The following is a 21,634-nucleotide window of genomic DNA, read 5'->3' as shown; positions in this document are numbered from 1 at the left end:
AGGCAAAGGAAGAGTAAAGTAGGGTAAGTGGAGATTGCAGGAAATAGATAACCTGATCTAAAACAGGCAGCTGCTCAGCTCTAACTGACTCAGTGTTATCAATGAATGTTATCCAAGTGTCTGTGAGAATGCGGGCCCAGTATTTCAAAATGGCCTAGATTTCCAAGAGAAGCTGGAAATTCCTGGTTTTATTTTTTTATTTCTTTTTTTAAAGAGAGAGAATTTAATATTTATTTTTCTTTAGTTTTTTCGGCGACACAACAACATCTTTATTTGTATGTGGTGCTGAGGATCGAACCCAGCACCGTGCGCATGCCAGGCGAGCACACTACCACTTGAGTCACATCCCCAGCCCAATTTCTTTGTTATTTTGTTTTTGAAGTACTGAGTATTGAAGCCAGGGGCACTTTACCACTAAGATACATTCCCAGCCCTTTTAATTTTTTTTTTTTTTTGAGACAGGGTCTCACTAACTTGCCCAGGCTGTCCTTGAATTTGCAATCCTCCTGCTTCAGCCTCCCAAGTCTCTAGAATTATAGGCATGTGCCATTGCACTTGGATTCCAATTTTTTAATATGAAATGTTTATATTAAAGTTTTTACTAACTATTCTAAGACAATTTTAAAACACCATGTGGGCAAATGCAGCCATGAGCCCCCAGTTTTTAACTCTGCTCTAAATAAATGGTGATTCCATGCCAGGAGCAGTCCCATTCGGAAGCACAGGATTGCCCTTCTGCTACAAGTCTAGAATGGCCAAAGAAGGACTTCCTCATTGGCCAATGACCACTTCCTCTTACATGGCAAGAAGCTGGGGTGAGTGGCTGCCTAGCTCTCACCATAGCCAGCCTCATGGAGTTGAGGCTGGAGATTCTAGACTAGCTAACCATTAGGTAGAGGCATACCTAACTTGTAGTGTTTTCTAGATATAACTGAAATGCTGGCACCAGCAACCCTCCTTAACAATGCACAGTATATCTTCCATGGCTACTTCTAACCCTTTGATCCCGGGCCAATCCTTCTGATGTCTCACCAGGTCTCGGTGAAGGAACTGCTTTGACTCCAGGTATTCCATGGCTTCACAGACATCTTTGCACATCTCCAGCAGCTGCTGAGTCTGGAAGCGGTGGCGCATCTCCCTCAGGTAGTTCAGGAGGCAGCCATTGGCCATGTACTCAGTGATGATGAAGATGGGGCGTTGTTTGGTGCAGACGCCATACAACTGCACCAGCTTCTCATGGGAAAGATTCCTATAGAAGAGGCAAGGAACTAGTCCTCCCCTTTTGGCTCTGCATACTAGTCATAATGGGGCTGGGGAGGAAAGGGTTTGGCCTAGGATAGATAATTAGGTAAGGTAGCATAATAGCAAGTTTACTTATTTCCTTTCCAACTCAAACCCCAGAAGTGTCTAATATATGGGGTACACAGGGATTTGGAGCCTAGCAGTTGAACAGGAAATAAATCCAGGGTTGAAAGATCACTCAGGCTAAATTAGAATCATCTTTTCTTTGAAAGTCTCACTTTCTACATCTACCCCGAAATGCTGCTGAGATGATACATACTCATGATCAACACTATTCTCAAACAGTATCTAAGGCAGAGAAATGATTACCTTAGCAGTTATGATTCCCAGCAATCATGGGTTGACCTCAGGCCATGATCCCAAATCTCTATCACTGTAAGACACCTTGGACCATGGTGGGTTGTCCTAATAATTCTTAGACTTCAGCAACTGAATTAAGAGTTGAGTTTAGGTTGTAACTCACATCATGACTTTGGCTTCTTCAATGAACTCATCTTCAGACATGGAGCCTTCTTTGATCATCTTGATGGCCACATCATACTGACCTCTCCATTTCCCATACTTTACTACTCCAAATTGTCCAGTTCCAAGCTCCTTCAAGAAAGTCAGGTCCTTTGGATCGATTTCCCATGATCCTAACAACAAAGTCTTGGTGTGATTCTATGGGGGTCATGTATATATAATTCATACAACATATATAAAGGCTTACTAGGGTAAAAATAGGAAAAACAGAAATGGGAAATGCTTAGAAGTACTAATCCACATTTACTCAGGTAAATCTCAGGGGCAGAGGGTTATTAGAGGAGTATGGGAATTTTAGGTGGAAGTTAGTCATAAGGAAAATAGACTAAAAATATTCCCAAAGCCCTTTATTATTTGTATGATGGTAATTAACAAACTCAGGAATGATGCTGAAAAATTTTACCACATTTAAATGACAAAAGACCCTAAACTTCAAATCCTTTTATGAATGATCTATATTCTGCAGTACCCGTATGAACCACTAGAGGGAGAAAATCATTAAATAACAGGCTCTTTTGACCTTGAGGCAGCTGGTACAGAACAGCAGACCTCAAGGACGCTCTCTAAGGCAAGCTTTGCAAAGGTAGTCTTGCAACTAGCCAGCCCCACTACCCTACATAAATAAGCAGTTACCGTAGCCCAGGCCTGCAGTGGAAGGTGCATTCTTGTTTTTCTGAGACACTGGATATTTCAGCCTAGATATGAGTCCTGAAAGATACAGAGGGGTCATGCTTTTGATTCACCATGGGGGTAAGTTGGGTTGGACATCCTCACTTCAAGCCTCATACTTTCAATATGCATCCTTCTAGTACATTTTGAATCCTAAAAGATCTCTATGAACCCACATTTTTCTGGAAGTTTTTCCTCTCACAAAAGAGTTTTCAGGGACAATGGAGAAAAAATACTAATTGAAATACACCCCTTATTAAATGTATTCCCACCTTCCAACCAGTCTTAATTCACATCCTACCTTCTCAATGAATCTTTTCCCATGTATTCATACCTTACTAATTTCTCAATATTTATAATTTCTACACTACTTAGAAACTGTATTCTGATATTATCTAATCTGTATGTTCTTTTAGGACAAAGACTTCAACTATGAATTTTCCTTTGTTCTCTTCTAGAACATAGGAACTTGCTGAGTACATGTAGGAACTTGAATAATTGTTAATGTATACTTGCTGACTATTTATTCATTAGCCTCTTCTGTATCTTTCTTTAGCACCAAGCATCAATAACCAAATAATTCCTCCCCTATTGGATATAAAATGTGACCACCTCTTGACTAGAGTCCTACTCATCTCACAGAGGTTTATTTTTACACCTAATCCACACTGCCCCATGAGGTATATTCTTTCTCTCACCACTTAATCCTGAATTGCTTCTAGTGTTTATAATACCCTTCTCAGTTGCACTGGTACTCACCGGCAGAGTTATGCTGATGGTAATTAATGAGCTCAGGAATGGTGCTGAAAAGGTGTTTCTCAGCCAGGTAATACTGGCTCTGAGGTGTGGAACACACAACATAATGGCGTATCACCCCTTGAGGGTCCCTGAAGAAGTGGATAGTCAGTAACTGGGCACAAGGATTGGAAGGACCCAAAAAGTTAAGTAAGATGAGTTTGACTTTAGGGGACAGAAGAAATGGGATAGGCACACCATTAAGGAGCTGCTAGGAGGGCACCCTGATCTTTAATCCCAAGGGTCCTGGAATAGCACTCACCCTGTAGATTTAGCAAACACAGACACAGTATATTTTCCAGCTTTGCTGGAGTCTCTGACAATGAAACCTCCTTCTTTCCCCTGAAACAATAAAAATGAAGCTGACTGTAGGAGGGAGTGGTGCTCACACTTGAACCCACCTGCCCAAACCTGAGAGAAAATAGAACAACCTGTGATTTCACTGTCAAGTTCCATGCTTGAGCTTCGGCCTCCTTAATTGATTGTTTGCTTATTTATTTATTGTTATTTTGTTACTGATGATTGAACCCAGGGAAACTTTGCCACTGAGCTACATTCCCAATCCTTTTTATTTTGAGATAGGACCTTGCTTAGTTGCTGAGGGTCTCACTAACTTGCTGAGACTAGCCTCAAACTTGCCATCCTCCTACCTCAACATCTTTAGTTGCGGAATTACAGACATGAAACATTGCACCCAGCCTTGCCACCTTGCTTTTAATACTGAAAAGTGTAATTGGGAGCCCAGATGAAGGCCACCTTGACTCTGTATTATCTGAAGTTGATGGGCAGAATAGGCCCTTAATTCAGGATCCTTGTTCATTATGTAAAGAGAATGTCATTAGCTTGTGGTCCACACTTACCTCTTGCTTTAGTAGTTGCTCAGCTTGACTCCGAGTCATGTGTTTGGAATACCACCTGTGAAGGGAGAGAGTTTTTGAGTGGCTCTGAGCTGTGTTTAGTGACTCAGAGGTTAGAGCTCCAAATTCATCCATGTGTATGATTCAATTGATTCATTCAAACCCTATTTAGGGAGACCCTATCATGCAGATAGTACATTGTATCCCTTTCCAATGCCCAGACTGGCACTGAAATGGAAAGTAGAGGGCAAAGAAAGGAAGCAGGGTTTGCAGGGACAAGATCCGAGATTATGTCATTCAAGGACAGTCCACTTCTATGATGAGAATGTCAGCACAAATTTGGCATTTTTATCCTTTCAAGTGTTTCTAATCAGGTTGTCAAGTCTCCTTTGAGTGTGATTCTTCTGGATTTGGGAGTGTGGAAACCTCTCCAGCATTCATAAGCTGAGAACACTGGGGTCACAGTAAGACTCAGCACAAACTTGGGGTGGCACCATTTGACCCAGCTATAACTAATTTTAATATGTGCCTTGAAATAAAAATATTTGTTGAAAGTATAAAAGGAGCATAGTCTTTATTTTGTACCTCTAGAAGATTGTGTTGTGGGCATGTAAGCATACTCACTCATACATTTCTATGGAGTCTTCTGCTTCAGTGACGTAATTACTAGGAATGTAGCCTTCCTGCCTGTAGAGGAGACAGTGTGGTAGATCATCCAGCACTTTCCCATCCTTAGACAGATTTATATGCCTGTACCCCCAAGCTCAGATCAATCTCAAATGGAAACAGAGAGAGAGAGAGAGAAATCATGGCCCTCCCTCAAAAAGGACCATGTATCTGATGCATGGTTAGGCCAGTAAAGGGTGGAGCTTTTGAACATGTGGTATTGGTTATATGTATGACAACAAAGACTCCAAGAGGTGACAGAGGCCACATGTGGAGCTGTACATTGGGAAGTATTTGGGAGTATATTCAGTTTGGTGTGGGAAGAATAATCTCTGATGAGGATGCTGAAGGGAATTAAGCTACAGCACTTTGCATGCATGTGCAGTGGTCAAGTCAGGCACAGACATAGGAAGGGATGGCATGAACTCACCCATTTTTATCTCGTGCTCGCCACCATGGTAGGTTGCTCTCCTCCAGGATAAAATACTCATCACCCTTCCTCAGCTGTAGGTCATTTGCATTCATTGGCATATAATCATAAAGGGCCACAACCTTTTTCAGCTCTCCCGGGGAGACTGGTGCTGCTGTTGGCTCAGGAGGCAGTGGCTTTTTCAAGATCTTTATAGGTGGGAAAAAATAGGGGGTGGAGTTGGCTAATTAAGCATTCTCTCTTCTCCCAATTCTCTGGTTTACTAGAGACACCACTCTAACCCAAATTAGGCATAATAAAAACTTTACTCTGCATTCATTCCACAACCACTTTTAAGCACCCATGTAGGGCTTCTCAACCTGGGTACACATGAAGATCACCTAGGGAGTCTTTAATAATCCCAATGCCCAGGCAGTTTTCCACATACCAATTATATTAAAATTTCTGGGACTTGGTTTCAGGCATCAGTTTTTTAAAGCTTCTCAGAAAAAACCATGTACAGCCAACATCAAGGAACCTACTTGGCACTGAATTAGTACATGGATCTACTAAGTGGCTCTGAACCTCTGTTTCCTTTTTTGTAAAATGAGCATAACTGTCCTCCTTATAATATATGACAAAGAGATTTCTAGACCTTAAGAAGGAACCAAAAATAAAGTTTTAAAGTAAAATATTAGTAAATTTTGGTGACAATGTGGGGGAAAAGGTTCACTCATACATTGCTGGTGGGACTGCAAATTGGTGCAACTACTCTGGAAAGCAGTGTGGAGATTCCTCAGAAAATTTGGGATGGAAGTACCATTTTACCTAGTTATCACACTTCTCGGTTTATACCCAAAGGATTTAAAATCAGCATACTACAGTGATGCAGCCATACCAATATTTATAGCAGCTGAATTCACAATAGCCAAACTATGGAACCAACTTAGATGCCCTTCAACAGATGAATGGATAAAGAAAATGTGGTATACTTACCCAATGGAATATTACTTAGCCTCAAAGAAAAATGAAATTATGGCATTTTCAAGTAAATGGATGGAACTGGAGGCTATCATGCTAAGTGAAATAATCCCATCCCCCCAAACCAAATGCCGAATATTCTGTCTGATATATGGATGCTAACCCTCAACAAGGATGGGGGAGAATGGAAGTTCATTTAATTAGACAAAGGGGATTGAAGGGAAAGGGGGAAGGGAATAAGAAAGACAGAATGAATTGGACATAACTTTCCTGTGTTCATATATGAATACAAGACCAGTGAAACTCCACATCATGTACAACTGCAAGAATGGGATCCTAATTAGAATAAGTTATACTCTATGTATAATATGTCAAAATACACTTTACTGTCACATATCTCTAAAAAGAATGAATTTAAAAATTGAGTAAAATGTTAGTGGTAGAATCTAGAAGTTGGATATAGGGGTGTTCAGTGCTAAATTCTTTACTGTATGTTTGAAAATTATTTTCATTAAAAAATAAAAATAAATTGTACTTAAAAATGCTTAAACGGGTGATTGGATTAAGTGGTTGCCTAGAACTACCTATAGCCCCCTATCTTTTAATTGGAGAGGAAGTCCTAAGTAGAAGTATAAATCCTGTCTCAGCAAGAACGCCAGTTAAGTGGGGCATAGTGGCGCTTGCCTGTAATCCCAGTGGCTCAGGAGGCTGAGACAGAAAGATCACGAGTTCAAAGCCAGCCTCAGCAAAAGCGAGGTTCTAAGCAACTCAGTGAGATCCTGTCTCTAAGTAAAATACAAAATAGGGCTGGGGATGTGGCTCAATGGTCTAGTGCCCCTGAGTTCAATCCCCAGTACCAAAAAGAAAAAAAAAGAATGCCAGTTCACACTACCAAGTTCTAGGGACTTCTAAGACTGGTGTATCTTCAGTGTTTGCCTATAAATTTCCTTTTAAGCAGTAGCAATATGTAATTTCCTCTATACCTGGTCCTCCTCTGGTGTGGGGGGAAGAGGCTTTTTTGTCTTTCGGTGAGAACTCCCAGGTTTTAAGCCTGCAAAACAAGAAGCCAGTGATGATATGAAATGCATTTTAGGAAAGCGCCAAGGGACAGATTTCACCAGAGATTTTGCTGTTGTACACAGAGCCTTTAGGCAAATTAGAAAAAGTGTATGGGTTCCAGGTCACACGTCTTAAAGAGCAGATTACCTCTTGGATTTTAGCCATCACTAATCCCTTCACCCAAACTTTCTTTTGCAGTGGCCAAAATATACAAATTTATGCTGTGTTCTTGGGTTCAATGAATCCTTGGGAGTGTGGTGGTTATCTACATATCCATATGTCTATCATCAAATGAGGAAGAAATTGACCTGGGGATATACCTCACTGGGGACAGAGTGCTTGCCTAGTGTGTGTGAGGCCCTGGTTCTATACCCACTGGGATAGGAGAGATGGGGAAGAGAAGGAGAAACTGTACTGATCAGATCTCTTACTTCCATTCCTGTTCTCCAATATTTGGCAGCCCATGGCATTTTTGGCTGTCTGAGAGCAGCAAAGATACTGCCCATCGATCCAGAAGCAAGGGTGGTATTTCTGTACCAGATCACTGTTGTATCGGATTACTGTAGCAGGAGAGAAGGAAGAGAGATCATATCTGATGTGCAGAATTAACAACTTGCACATTTTCCTCTTTGAGCTTAGTGGTGAGCTTCAAATACCTACCCCTCATCAAACCTGAAGGAAAGCAGACCATATACCAGTTGGCTCACATGACTGTCCTGCCTGCCCATGTGCCCTGGCCCCCAAACAGCTCTCATGAAGTTATCTTCGGTGATCTGCCATGATGAGTGTCTCCACCAACATGATAAGGATATCTGATGACACCAGAGCTCAACAATAAAAATATTATCTATGCTTTCCCAGCAGCCATTATAATCTTCCTCTAAGGCAGGTATTGACTATGGTATGTTTTTCAGATGAGGGAAAAAATAGGATGTGTGGAAACCAAACTCTCACCTCCACTTTTTAACATACCAATTTCCCAGTTCCTGGGTGATCTTTTAGAGATATTTGCCTTAGAGAGAACTTCCAGTATTAGGCTTCTTGTGTTCATAGAACATTCAACAGAGCTGAGCTCAAAGGTAAATGAAGGTGAGTCGGCCTCTAGGATAAACATGGTTCCAATCTTACTAGGATCATTGAGGTAGGTTAAGCTCATTGCCAGATATAAACACAGCAGCTCAATTTCCTTCACATGACTGTGAGACAAAAAATATCTAGAAGCCAAAGTACTTTGAGAAGAGTGGTTTGCAGATAGGAGGAATTAGCATTATTGTTTATAATACTGTGGCATCTCCAGAACCTTATCAGGAAGTCAACTAGAAAAGGCATCCAGGGATCATAAGGTCAGATAATTTAGGAAAGCAAAGACAACTAAATAACAGTAGTACCAAGACTAGGGTAAAGACAAAGGCTAGTCTAGGAATATGGACATTTGAAGACACACAAATTTCAGCATTTACCACTAAGAGGAATTCCAAATAATCTTTTTTTAAAAAAGACAGGAATGAAAACAAAACAAAAACTTCTGTAGAAAACAACTCAAGTCCTTAAAAGCTTGCTAGTCACAGTTCACTCATTTAAGGCTTTGGAGGAGGCCTAGAAGTTCTAGTGGCCAGGTGCTTTTTACGGGCAGAATAACAAAAAGTGCTACCTTCTAAAAACAGTGACATCTTTTTTTTAATTCAACATACAAATACGATTGTGTAATCACATCAAAACTTGTCAAAATTTTAAATTCAAATGGTGACATCTTGATGCTTTTCTCAACATGGATTTAAAGACTTCTAACAACTCTCCCCTGCCTACCCTCACCCCCCTACATACTTTTCAGTACTCTTTTTCACCATTAAAAGGGCATAAGGGAGGAGCTGTTCAGATAGAATCTAGGCTCTAAGGGGTTACATTGCCTATAAAGAAGTTTAAAACAATAATAAAACCTGTTTCAGGGGAAAGACAAAGTAGGACACCGAATAAGAAACAGGAAGCAGGTTTATTTGGCTATAGCTAGGTTCAGAGGGCAAAGCTTTTGCTGTAATCAATCAATCCCCCTGAACCTGCGTTCAGGCAGTTTCAGAATTTAATACCCAGCTTGTAAGGGGAGGGGCTCAGAAATTCACAGTCTGCAGAAGTTCACACTAAAGCAGCTTTTTCTTTCATTGTTCTGGGCAAGTTAACCCTTAAGAAGGTGCCTGAAAAGGGGAGAGCTTCTTCCCTTTCTTTCTTCCCCTTGCCAGCTGTTACCATGGAGCCAGCCCAATCAGTAACTTCTTCTCTTAGAAATGTAAACGTCTCTGTGAAGGTCTGGCTCAAGACCAGAGGCCTTGTTTTTTTGTTTGTTTTCTTTTGTTACCACACTTTGCATTTGCAAACACGCTTCTACAAACTACTCTATTGGAAAAATGTTTGTGAAAAAGTAGTAAAGGGCATTCAGCACCTGGCCAGTGGCCAAGTAAGATAGAGCAACAGGAAATAGGAAGTTTAATTACATTGAACCCTTTTGTAGAGACTCTTTTGCTGATAGTCCTAAGATCAGTTATGGTGAAGATTTCTGGGGAAGCTTAATTAAGATTTCCTGTGGAGAAGGGGGTGCCACTGCCTTGCCAGGCATGATGGTGTATGCATATAATGGTGTATGCATATAATTGCAAGTTCAAAGCCAGCCTCAGCAATTTAGCAAAATGTTGAGACCCTGTCTCTAAATAAAATACAAAAAAAGGGTTGGGGATGTGGCTCAGTGGTTAAGCACCCTTGCATTCAATCCTCCATACCAAAAAGTAAATAAAAGTCTGTTTGCCTTTAGTTACTACCAGGCACTGATAACTCTGAATAATGTCAGTGATACTTCACTCTTCCAGGATTGATTGTTCTCACCATCTCCACCCTCTGCCTCTCCTGTGAGAGTCCCCTTCACCCAGGGGTTTCAAGACCCTCTCATCCTTTGTACTTTCTGCAGGGCAGAGCACCAGTAAGCATAGCTTGGTGACTTACCTCATCCTTAAACTATGCTAATGTGCTAATAAGGGGAAATAAAGCATCCTTCCTTCCCCACCCCTAGCACAATTTAGAACCTCCCTACATTCCCCAATAATGGTTGCCTCTTTTGAAGTCCCTTGAAGATGCCACCCCTTTTGTTGGTTAATCTAGAGCTGGTATTTCCAGCTTCTTAGAGGAGGATTACAAAAGAAGAGTGTACAAGTGGGAGAGTTTAGGGGAGACTTTTGTTTCACCAATGCACAGTTGTATTGTCTGTGAAGCACTAATGGTGGGTATACATTCTCCATGTACTGGTCATTGTTATCCATGTTTATCAGGATAATGTCTAAAATTATTTCAGGCATGCATAAATCATTCCTCCCTATATTAGTCATGGGAGTTTTGCTGATGCCACTCTTCTGTTCATTTTTGTGAAGCCAGCCTTTGCTTATTGCTGAAGTTACAATTAAGATAGGCTCTATTGAACTTGACCAAACAAAGATTCAAGAATGAGTGTATAACTGGGGTGTGGCTCAGTGGTAGAGCACATGCTTAACATGAGCAAGGTTCCAGATTCAATCCCCAGCACAAGAAAGAAAGAAAGAAAGAAAGAGAGAGAGAGAGAAAGAAAGAAAGAAAGAAAGAAAGAAAGAAAGAAAGAAAGAAAGAAAGAAAGAAAGAAAATAATGAGTGCAGACAAATACCTGTGGCACTATAACATAGAAATGCCCACTACCATATTCAAGGAAATAGAAGGAGAGATTCTACGACTAAGTCCTCAGGGGTAAACCTTTCCAAAGAAAGTATCATTGAGAAAATGTGACAGCTGGATAGGAGGTAACTAAAGCTGTACTTTTAAAATTGAGTTATAACTTACATATGAGAAATTACACAGATCTAAAGTATATAGTGAGAGCTACATTTGTCTATAATCATTTGTTTTGTTTGTTTCTTTTGTTTTTCTTTTTTTGTGGGAATGGGGAGCTCTGCTATTGAGCTACACCCTCAGTCTTGGAAAAAAATATATTTTTAAATTTTGAACAGGGTTTTGGTAAGTTGCCTATGCTGACCTTAAACTTGCAATCCTCCTGCCTCAGTCTCCCAAGTAGCTAGGATTATAAGCATGCCTAACTGTCTGCAACCATTTCACCCTGATTCAGATCCAGCACCTCAGAAGGCTCCCTCATGCCCCATCATGATCAATACCCCTGCAGAGGTAATATGTATTCTGATGACGTTGCTTTTTCACATTAATGATTTCTAATCAGTGCATTTTACTCAAGAGAAAGATAGCATCACTAGAGTGGGATTTGGTGGCTCCTAGGACAAATTACTATTAGCATTGCTCACACTCAGGCTATCTTGATGTTGTTAGGAAGCCTATTTAAATCTCCTGTAGTCATGATATTTGTTAGAAGGCAAGCCTATGGGCTATAGCTCAGCGGTAGAGCATTTGCCTCACACATGTGAGGCCCTAGGTTCAATCCTTAGCACCACATAAAAATAAATAACTAAAAACAAAGATATTGTGTCCATCTATAAACTAAAAGAAATTTTTTTTAAAAAAAAGAAGGGGAGCCTACATTTTGGCTCCTGTGGTAGATTGCTCCAGGCAAGTTTGACATGGCATACACGCAGGTATAACAACTGGGAAAAAATGCCTTCAGTGAAACAGAAGGGAAGAGATGGCAAAACTGCACGTAGCCACACTTATCTACCCACGCCAATGGCACAACTGAAATGATGGTGTTAATATTTGTTTTAGCCTATTGTAAATTTACTTGGCTAATGAACTTTAATAGTAGTGCATAATCAACATGGCAATGTTAACATATGAGTTAATAAACAAAGCTTACAAACTGGATATTCTTATCCTTGGTCATTACTCATACTTTGAATATAGTTGACAGTCAAAATTATTTGTTGGATTAAACTAAGACTAATTTGGAAATTAGTATTTGAAGTGTAAAGAGGTACTAACTTGGACACACCACACTATTCTCCCTTGCTTCTCCCTCAGCTACTCTTCCTCACTTCCTTTTATTTCCAAATTAAATCCCAGTCATCTATCAATTTAGAGCCCAAGAAAAATTAATCAATACAACTATTTATAGATCTGTTTTTGTGTGCAAAGTACTGTATTGGGCACTGTGGAGGGAACCAAAGAAGTACACATATATATGCCTTCCGGAGCTCCTATCTCAGTTGCTGGCTTAGAAAGAGCACAAATTGAATGTATTTGGGCAAATTACTTAAACTTTCTGTAACTCAGTTTTCTTATCTGTAAATGGGGATGATGAAAATAACGGCCTCATGTGGTTAATGTGAAAATAGGTGAGGTAACACATTAAAGAACTTAGAGAAGAGCCTGGATCTTAATAAACACTACTGATGAGTTTGCTTACTTTGTATCCCCAGGGATAAAGAAGGTCCCTTAACTCAAAATATGACAAGAACTGAACCTTTTGGTATTTGTAATATTCAACATAGCTTTACTCAAGAATATTTTGTAACTAACTACATGTGGAATTTCTGGACTTGGAAAGCAAGCGGCATAAAGTTATGTAATGAACTTAGACTTCAGAACACACACGCCCAGGAATGTAGTAAGAATCCAGGATCCACTACTCATTAGCTATGTGCTTGTAAGCAAGTTAAGTAATCTGTTTAAGCTTCAGTTCCTTCATTTGGAAATAGGGGAATAATACATAATTCATAAAATTATCATGAGGATTAAATGTGCTATTACATTTTAAGCTCTTGACACAGAACCTGGTACATAGTAAGTGCCCATTAAGTGTTAGTTATTATTATTTTTTGCCCCAGGTTGTTGTGAAAATTAAGTGAGATAATGAATATAAAGTATTTAGCTCAGTGTCTGACACACAGCAAAAATTCAGTAAGTGATCCCTTTCTTCCTTTTCAGTTTGAAAGATTTGGTGATCACAATTTCTACCAATCATACTTGCTCTCAAGAGAGTGATCAAGGCTGTTATAGCCAACCACTATCAGAATCTAAATGTTTATTAAGACAAAGGGCTGTCATGCAATAACCCAACCATGCCATTATCAGGCTGTCCTCCTTCCTGTTTCTCTAGGCAGCCTTTCCTTATGTCAACTCAACCAGTTAATCTCTTAGTCACTTGACATGTGGCTATATATACACACAAATATATGTTCGTGCATCCTGTGCTGCAAACATTTGCAGTGAAGTTTATCTTCAAACACTGTGTGGGCTACATGAAATGCTAAAATGATGTTCAAGTGCAAGTCCTCACAAAGCAAGAAACAAAAAATAGTTCCTTGGGAAATATTTAACCACAACGAAGAGACATATAATACTTTCTTATACAGTGCTTTATAGTTTTTCACATACTTTCACATACATTACTGCTTCATTTGATCCTCAGGATAACCCTGAAAGTGGGTATAGGAAGCATTATTGTTATTTCTGTTCAGGAGAAGAAACCAAACTTCAAAGAAGTTCACTGGTCTACTTGTCACCCAGCTTATAAGTGATAGAAGGATCTTGAAACCAAGTTCTTTTACTCTGACTTTAAGTACTCTCATGCATCATAATATTTAATTTTTGGAGCTATATATTTCATAATTAGAACTCTAGATATTGAACAACACACTACCCTTGTAACTGGTGTAAAGAATGGGACTTTTTATAAATAGAGAAATATAGATGCCTGCAATTACAAAATTGCAATAGAAAGATAGTGGTGGAACTGGGTGGAACTCTTGGTCTAATATGTTATCTTTCACTCACATGATGGAATACTAAATTCAATTGTAGCACTACTATTGAGGCAAAATATAGGCTTTCTCTCTCTCTCTCCCCCTCCTTCTTCCCTCCCTTATCTTCCCTCTCTCTTCTTCTTTCCTTCCACTCATTTTTCCTTCTTCTCTTTCTCCTTTCCCTCTCTTCTTTCTCCCTTCCTCCCTCTCTTTTTCTCTTTCTCCCAATCTCTCTCTCTTCCCCATTTGTGCCTTTTTCTTTTGAAGACTAGTTTAATTTCCAAATAATGCTCACCATTTTTGAGCTGATGAATCCAACGCTTTCTCAGTTCTTCAGTTGGAGAAAAGACATAAAGAGGCCCTTCATCATATACAACCTGGAGCAATGGACACATAGACTTCAGCAGTTAAGTCTTGGTTGGTACATATGGGTTATTCACTTGGACAAGATGGAGCAAAATTTTAATTCAAGGTTCTCCCACACACACCTAATGGCCATCCCTCACTAACACTAGCCCAAATAAATAAAATTTGGAACCACAAACCTACTTAAAAGAATAAAATATAAATTAAGTACTATCATCTATTAGTATTTTTGAATGCCTACCATGATCAAGACATCATACTAGGTGTTATGGAGATGCATGAAATATAAAAGATTTGGCTCTGACTCTCAGAGTTAATAGCCAGCACATAATGGATTCTAAAGCCAAAATAAATTAATTTTAAATTAGCTGCTGTTTAACATTATCCACTAGCACATCCAAACAATGTCATCTTCTTGAAATACAAATGGTAGTAAAAATTATGTCTAAAATACCCTTCCTTTACAGATTTTCTAACAGTCAGGGACATGAATAAGATCCTTTTGCATTTTTTTCTGGCTTGTTAATCTTGCTGTGCTCAGAAATCCATGACAGCCCCCTCCCCTGAGACTTTCCACTTCCTTTTCTGGCTTTCACTGTTGCAGAGTCTGCTATTTTCATGACATGTGGCCTGAGTTTTCAGGACATAAGCAAGCCATGTTGAAGATCAAATTTTGCTCTCCTTTGTGGCTTATATTTCATCCACAAGGCAGATATCTATGTGGCTGGTTCTTCAGCTATTTCACACTAGAATAGAATTTAGGTTTATGTGTAAGTCTAATAAACCTTCCCCATACTGAACTTCCTAATACTACTCCTTCCCTCCCCTTTTCTGTCTTTTCAACCCACATAACCACCATTAGACAGATAGGCAGAACCAGAAGGAAGTGAAATGCTCACTCAACAAGTAGAGCATCTTTCTCAATGCACACATAATAGAATTGGTGCTATGTATTCTTTTTGAGGTGTAAATATGGAAAGAAACAATATTAGATTAGGAAAATAGCAAAACAAATATTCTCAACCCTTGTTGGTCTAATTTCTTGGTCTAGCTAAAACCAAACACTTGCTTTGTAGGCCACAACCATCTACTGAACATTTACTAAAAGAAGGGCTTGCAATTGTAAATATGTATCTTTTACAAGTCAGAAGCATCTCTTAAAGATCTGAGATCCATTCTCAAGAATGTAATCATCAAAACAATAATGCATTACTCTTCAAGACTCCATGGGAGTATAAAATCCTATCTTTGACAATTACCAGTCTACAAACACAACTGGCCTATTGTCATTTACACTAACCAACCCTTTGTAATTTTTACTTCTCTGACTCTGAGCCCTAGTGCTCAACCTTAGTTACTTGCTTTTATTTGGCTTTAAAAAAATCACTAACTCTAGAGGTCACACAGCTGAGCTATATGTTATTAGTCTCCCACTAGCTTTGCTGTAGATAACACCTCTGAAATGTGGGTCATGATGACAGGATGCCTAGGTTATTTTTCAGGAACTGGAAGGCCATGTTTATGGAAACCATTAACTCTTTGCAAGGGTCCAGTGGGTGACCTTTCCACATCGGGAGACCCAAAACTCCACCTTCAGATCATGTTTACACAGCCATTTTCTGAACATGCACCCCATGAAGAACCATGGAGTTGGATTGCACATGTGCAGACTACTGATTGCTTCGCTTCCAACCACCATGTATCTCTACTCCACAAATATCCCTAAACCTGTTGTAGAAGCAGATTTGAGACTTGGGTCTCCCACCTCCACATTTGAAAATAAGATCTTTTGCAAAACTCCTTGTTTAAGTGATTAGCACACTGTGCAGTGGGCAAATGGGCCTGGTTTAGTAACACAGCCTCCTTGTTCACTTCAATTTCAATAGACTGGGATTTAGTATATTTCTGTCTGGCCTGCACCCCATCCCTACCAACTACATTGCAAAGTCCTTCCCAGAGTTGATGAGGGAAAATAACTCACCTGGAAAGGGTAAGGAAATCTTTCAATGATTGAAATCTGTTCCATTTCACTGGACTCTTCACCCCTTCTCTATGATGAAAGAAAAAGGTATGGTTATGATTATTAGTTTATACATTACTTTTTCTTGGGTTTCTTTAAGTATTGGAAGTGTTTGTTTTGCAGTATTGAGGATTAGACCCAGGGCACTGTACCACTGAGCTCCATCCCCAGCCCTTTTTATTTTTTTCTTTTGAGATAGGTTTTCTTTTTTTATATATTGATTATTTAAAAAAAAAATAAATGGCAGCAGAATGCATTACAATTCTTGTTACATGTATACAGCACAATTTTTCATATCTCTGGTTGTATATAAAGTATGTTGACACCAATTCATGTCTTCATACATGTACTTTGGATGATGTTTTCACTAAGTTACCCATGCTGGCCTTGAACTTGGAATCCTCCTGAATCACTGGGATTACAACTGTGTATCACCACACCCAGCTAGGAATTGGGAATCTTTTTCTGTGTCTTCAGAAGCATCTCCTACACAGACAATGCCAATTCTTAGTAATCAATTCCTATTACCCAGTTGGAACCCATATCCACAGGATCCAGTGCATACTCAGTCAAGAAAGCCTGAGACAGTTCAAATCATTGGGGAAAGGAAAATTTCTCAATAATTGGTGCTGGGACATCTAGTCACTAAAATTAGATGCATGAGGGGAATTAGGTAGTTAGCTATTTCACATCATACACCAAAGTAAATTTCAGATGGATTTAAGAGCTTAATATAAAAAGTGAAAACTATGAGTGACAGATAATAAATATAAATGCCTCTTTATATAATCTTGTGAGAGGGAAATCCTTTCTAATAATAATGATAAAGATGGAGTTATTAAGAAACAGATGGACTTATTTGATGACACAGACTTTCAATTCCTGTATGGCAAAAACACCATAAACAAAAATCAAAGATAAATGATAAACTGGAAAATATTCTCAACATATAGCTAAAAGATTAATATTCTTATATCAAGATCTTGTTGAAAGAACTAGGAATACAGTAAATATATCATTAGAAAAATTGGCAAGTTCAAAGCCAGCCTCAGCAACTTAGCAAGACCCTAAGCAACTTAGTGAGACCCTGTCTCAAAATTAAAAAATAAAAAGGACTAGAGATGTGGCTCAGTGGTTAAGCACCCTGGGGTTCAATCCCCAGTACCAAATAAAAATAAAAATAAAAGGACCAGGAATGTAGCTCAGTAGCAAAATCTCTGGGTTCTATCCCTAGCACCAAATAATAATTATTATTATAAAATAAAATAAAAAAGAACAGTGGGTATAGTTCAGTGGTAAAGCATCCCTGTATTCAATCCCCAGTATCAAAAAAAAGTTTAGTTAAGCAAATTATAACATATCCATGATAGCTAACATCATGCAGTCATTAAAATCATGTAATTAAAAATATCTATTTTTAGTAGAACACTTTCCTGCATGCAAGAAGCCCTTGGTTCAATCCCCAGCACCAAAACAAAACTGGCTTTGAAATTGCCATCCTCCTGCCTCAGCTTCCCCAGTTGCTGGGACTGCACCACCACACCTGACTCCTAGTCCTTTTAATTTTTTTTTTCAGACAGGGTATTGCTTAGTTGCTGAGAGTTTCTCTTAGTTTCAGAGACTGGCCTTGAACTTGTGATGTTCCTGCCTTAGCTACCCAAGTCACTGGAATCATGGGTGTGCACCACAGCACCCAGCTAAATAATCTATTATTATTACACTTAGTGTAATTACACTCTTCCAATTATTCAACAGCATATACCACATTGATAATATCCATGCATAAATGTTTGGTACTTTTATTATTGTCTTTGGGAAAAGCTTCTTATTTATTGTTAAATTGAAAAGGTAGATTATAAGGAAAGATGTATAGTATGATTCTATGTTCTAAGTATATTACATATATTCATGTATGTTTATGCATTTTTAGTAGAGAAAATCATCTGCAATTCTATGTATATGAACATGTTAATAGTTGTTTTAGCTGGACAATGGGATTTTGTACCATTTTTTTTCTTATTTTTGCGCTTTTAAAACATTTCCAGAGTTTCTATAATAAATTTGCATTACTCTTGCAATCAGGGAGAAAAAAAAGAAAACAACATTGTATTTATTTATTTATTTATTTATTTATTTATTTATTTATTTATTTATTGTGCTGGGGATTGAACCCAGGGCCTTGTGCATGCAAGGCAAGCACTCTACCAACTGAGCTACATCCCCAGCCCCAAGAAAACAACATTTTTAAAAAATCAACTCAAAATCAGTTAGCCTCTTCTTACCGGAATTTGTCTTTCAGGGGGAGGATTTTTTTCAGGAACCACTGTTTCGACGCAAGTGATCTTCTCAACATCTATTGAACCCTTCTTACTGCCTCTTCTCTGAGAAAGAGAATGAGGAAGAAAATGGAGAAAGATTAAGAATGATTAAGCAACCAGATGACTAGATTTTCTTATCTAATCATTCAGCATGGTGAGGTGGCACCCACACTCTATATCAGGACCTGTTCTTTTGGAAAAAAGAAAACCTTCCAAATCTATTAATCTAACTTTTGACTACCAGATAGAGAACAAATACTATGGTAGTGTTAAGGACTGTATCAGCCATAAGAAACAATGAAGCAATTTTCAAATTTTGGATTTCCTTCTTGAGAATCCTTTGTTGAGCATTCACCAATTGCAAGATTCCATAGTAAGACTTCCCCTGTGGCTTCTTAGCACCTTTGAATTTCTGTCCCAGCAGGGCTGTAGCTAGTTCTAATCTAGGAAATATTTTGCTGACCTTGAATATACATGGGTCATTTCTACCTCCCTTCTTCTACCAAGGAAGATGCACAATTTCCCAAAGATCTAAGATCTGGAAATCTTGAAACTCAGTCTTCACAGCTGAGAAACTTACCCCACGTTCAAAGTCATACTCATAGTAGGAAAGTTTGTGCATAGTCAAGAGAAAGAGACGCTTCTTGAAGTTTAAAGGCGATGTTTTCTTTTTTTGCTGTGAGCGCTTCAAAAAGATGCTCTCCAGTATCACTGCAGCCATCACTTCTTCTTTCTAGGGCTCACTTGTGTGCTGTTGATAATGAAAGTTCTTGAGATTCCAGTACATTAATTCTCATCCCTCCTGGTTCCCCCTCAGCCTAGCTACCTAATGCAAATGGAACAAAAGTATGCATTACTAGCAAAGAGGCTTATTTCCACCTTAATATCCTCCTTACACAGTCCCTAAGGTCTGTCAATCCTCAGGAATAATAGATGCACACTGAATTGGGGGGGTTGATTTTACATTGTGAGTTCACAAAAATGGGGTTCTTATATAAATCAATGGAATGCATTAGATGTCAAATGATATGTACCTGTGTGTTTGGTAATGTCAAGAGGCAGCTTTACACTAGTCACCTTTTTATGATGTGTACAGAATTTGTGAACAGCAAAAGTCTCTGTGCAGCTGTTGACCCTAATGTTCCCAAAAGGTGTAATGCAAGTTCCAGAACTCCATGGAGGCAGATAGTGGCCTTTTGGTTCCAAGTTTCCTGGATAGTGAGTATAATTTTTCAAATATTGTTCCACTAGGGTCTGTCAACCAAGGAGTCTAATAAGGACATGGAGAGTATACCTGTAGTTGTGGATACATGCTGTCACCCAACAGACTTTGTACGTTACCCACTGATTGAGTTACAAAAGGTAGATGCTTTATTCTCAAATTGAAAACAAATTTTTTTGGTGGAGGAACAGTTGTGTTTTCTCTTTTGGCTTTTTCTCCCTTTTTCCTTAGTTATTTTAGACAGCATCATGCAAAAGTAATGCAACTGTCCTAGTGGCATGGAAGTGAGCAGTGTTCATTTATGAACAGTAATGTGGTTAACCTTCCCAAAAGTTCAATATTCCAGAAAGATTCAGTTCAGGTAAGTGAAATATAAAAAAAGCAAAGGAAGTCCCTCAAATCTACCAATTGCTTTTTAAAATGATTTAAAAATTTTTTTTTAGTTGTAGACTGATACAGTACCTTTACTTTATTTATTTGTTTTTATGTGGTGCTGAGGATGGAACCCAGTGCCTCACATGTGCTAGGCAAGCACTCTGCCACTGAGCCACAACCCCAGCCCCTACTTCTTTTATTCACATAAAACACTGTACAGGGGGCTGGGGATGTGGCTCAAGCAGTAATGCGCTCACCTGGCATGCGCAGGGCGCTGGGTTCGATCCTCAGCACCACATAAAAATAAAATAAAGATGTTGTGTCCACCAAAAACTGAAAAATAAATATTAAAATTCTCTTTCTCTCTCTTCTCTCTCTCTCTCTCTCTCTTTAAAAAAAAACTTTACATCCGTTCTTCACCTAAAGTTATGGACAATCTTATTATTAATTCCAAATCTTTATTTAAAAAGTACAGTGAAAAAAAATGCTGTCATATAAATGGAGCACTAAGTGAGTGATGAAAAAAATCCACTAGTCCTCCTCTCAAGTTTTTTTTAATATTTATTTTTTAGTTGCAGGTGGAAACAATATCTTTATTTCATTTATTTATGTGGTTCTGAGGATCAAACCCAGTGCCTCATGCATGGTAGGCAAGCGCTTTACCACTGAGCCACAACCCCGGCTCCTCCTCTCAAGTTTTGTTAGAAGCAGGTTTTTTTCCTATGAAGAAGATTAAATGTATTTATTTATCTAAACATCTTATGCTTTTGGTGGCACCATGGAAGCAGAATAAATAAAGTCAGCAGGGTTTTTTGTTTGTTTTTTCTGCTCGCCAAGCACAGATTATTGCTTACACCAGGAGGGCAATGCATGGTTTTTATCAAAGTTTCAGGCTATCCACACAGTTTGCTCTTTCCTGTGGTGGAGACAGTTCCATTATTATACTGGGAAGACAAAAACAGATTAAAAGAAGACAAGGATGTTCAGAATTATCACTTTGCCTCTTGTCTACCATGAAGATGTCATTGCCTTCTGGTGATGGATTAGTTCAATATTTTGTAAATAATCTTGGGAGAAAAATTGGGCAAAGTTGCAAACTTTTCCCTACATCATATCACATATCTCTCTTCCCTGATTCCCTGGTTTAAATTATCTCACATAGGAGTGATAAGCTGCTAAGTTTACAACCAATCAGTCCTTTCTAACATTCAATTTCAGCTTAAAATCCAAAAAGGTCTCTTTTAACATTATAATCATTCATTTACCCAGAAGTAATGGTGACCAAGTAATAATACTCTGTTCTCAGGAATTGCTAATTCAATGAGTTCCCTATAATACCATCACATTTATTTCATG

At 38.7% G+C, this 21,634-nt stretch overlaps 1 protein-coding gene across 2 annotated transcripts in view; it reads right to left on the bottom strand.

Annotated features, from left to right (window-relative positions):
• Nucleotides 1-21,634, bottom strand: part of Btk (Bruton tyrosine kinase) — a 37,804-nt gene that overhangs the window by 5,107 nt on the left and 11,063 nt on the right. For both annotated transcript variants that reach the window (XM_077106611.1, XM_077106610.1), the window contains exons 2-15: nucleotides 19,262-19,432; nucleotides 18,646-18,744; nucleotides 16,325-16,393; nucleotides 14,273-14,354; nucleotides 7,692-7,820; nucleotides 7,185-7,252; nucleotides 5,242-5,429; nucleotides 4,770-4,832; nucleotides 4,149-4,203; nucleotides 3,551-3,630; nucleotides 3,253-3,380; nucleotides 2,458-2,532; nucleotides 1,766-1,937; nucleotides 1,033-1,249 (exon numbers count right to left, since the gene is read on the bottom strand). In XM_077106611.1, coding sequence (XP_076962726.1) covers nucleotides 1,033-1,249; nucleotides 1,766-1,937; nucleotides 2,458-2,532; nucleotides 3,253-3,380; nucleotides 3,551-3,630; nucleotides 4,149-4,203; nucleotides 4,770-4,832; nucleotides 5,242-5,429; nucleotides 7,185-7,252; nucleotides 7,692-7,820; nucleotides 14,273-14,354; nucleotides 16,325-16,393; nucleotides 18,646-18,744; nucleotides 19,262-19,402 — 1,566 coding nt within the window. In that variant the 5' untranslated portion in view covers nucleotides 19,403-19,432. The remainder of the gene's footprint in view (nucleotides 1-1,032; nucleotides 1,250-1,765; nucleotides 1,938-2,457; nucleotides 2,533-3,252; nucleotides 3,381-3,550; nucleotides 3,631-4,148; nucleotides 4,204-4,769; nucleotides 4,833-5,241; nucleotides 5,430-7,184; nucleotides 7,253-7,691; nucleotides 7,821-14,272; nucleotides 14,355-16,324; nucleotides 16,394-18,645; nucleotides 18,745-19,261; nucleotides 19,433-21,634) is intronic.

Source organism: Callospermophilus lateralis, chromosome X, assembly GCF_048772815.1.
Source record: "Callospermophilus lateralis isolate mCalLat2 chromosome X, mCalLat2.hap1, whole genome shotgun sequence".
Lineage (NCBI taxonomy): Eukaryota > Metazoa > Chordata > Mammalia > Rodentia > Sciuridae > Callospermophilus > Callospermophilus lateralis.
The sequence above is the reverse complement of the archived record's forward strand: the minus strand, read 5'-3'. Positions and strand labels throughout refer to the sequence as shown.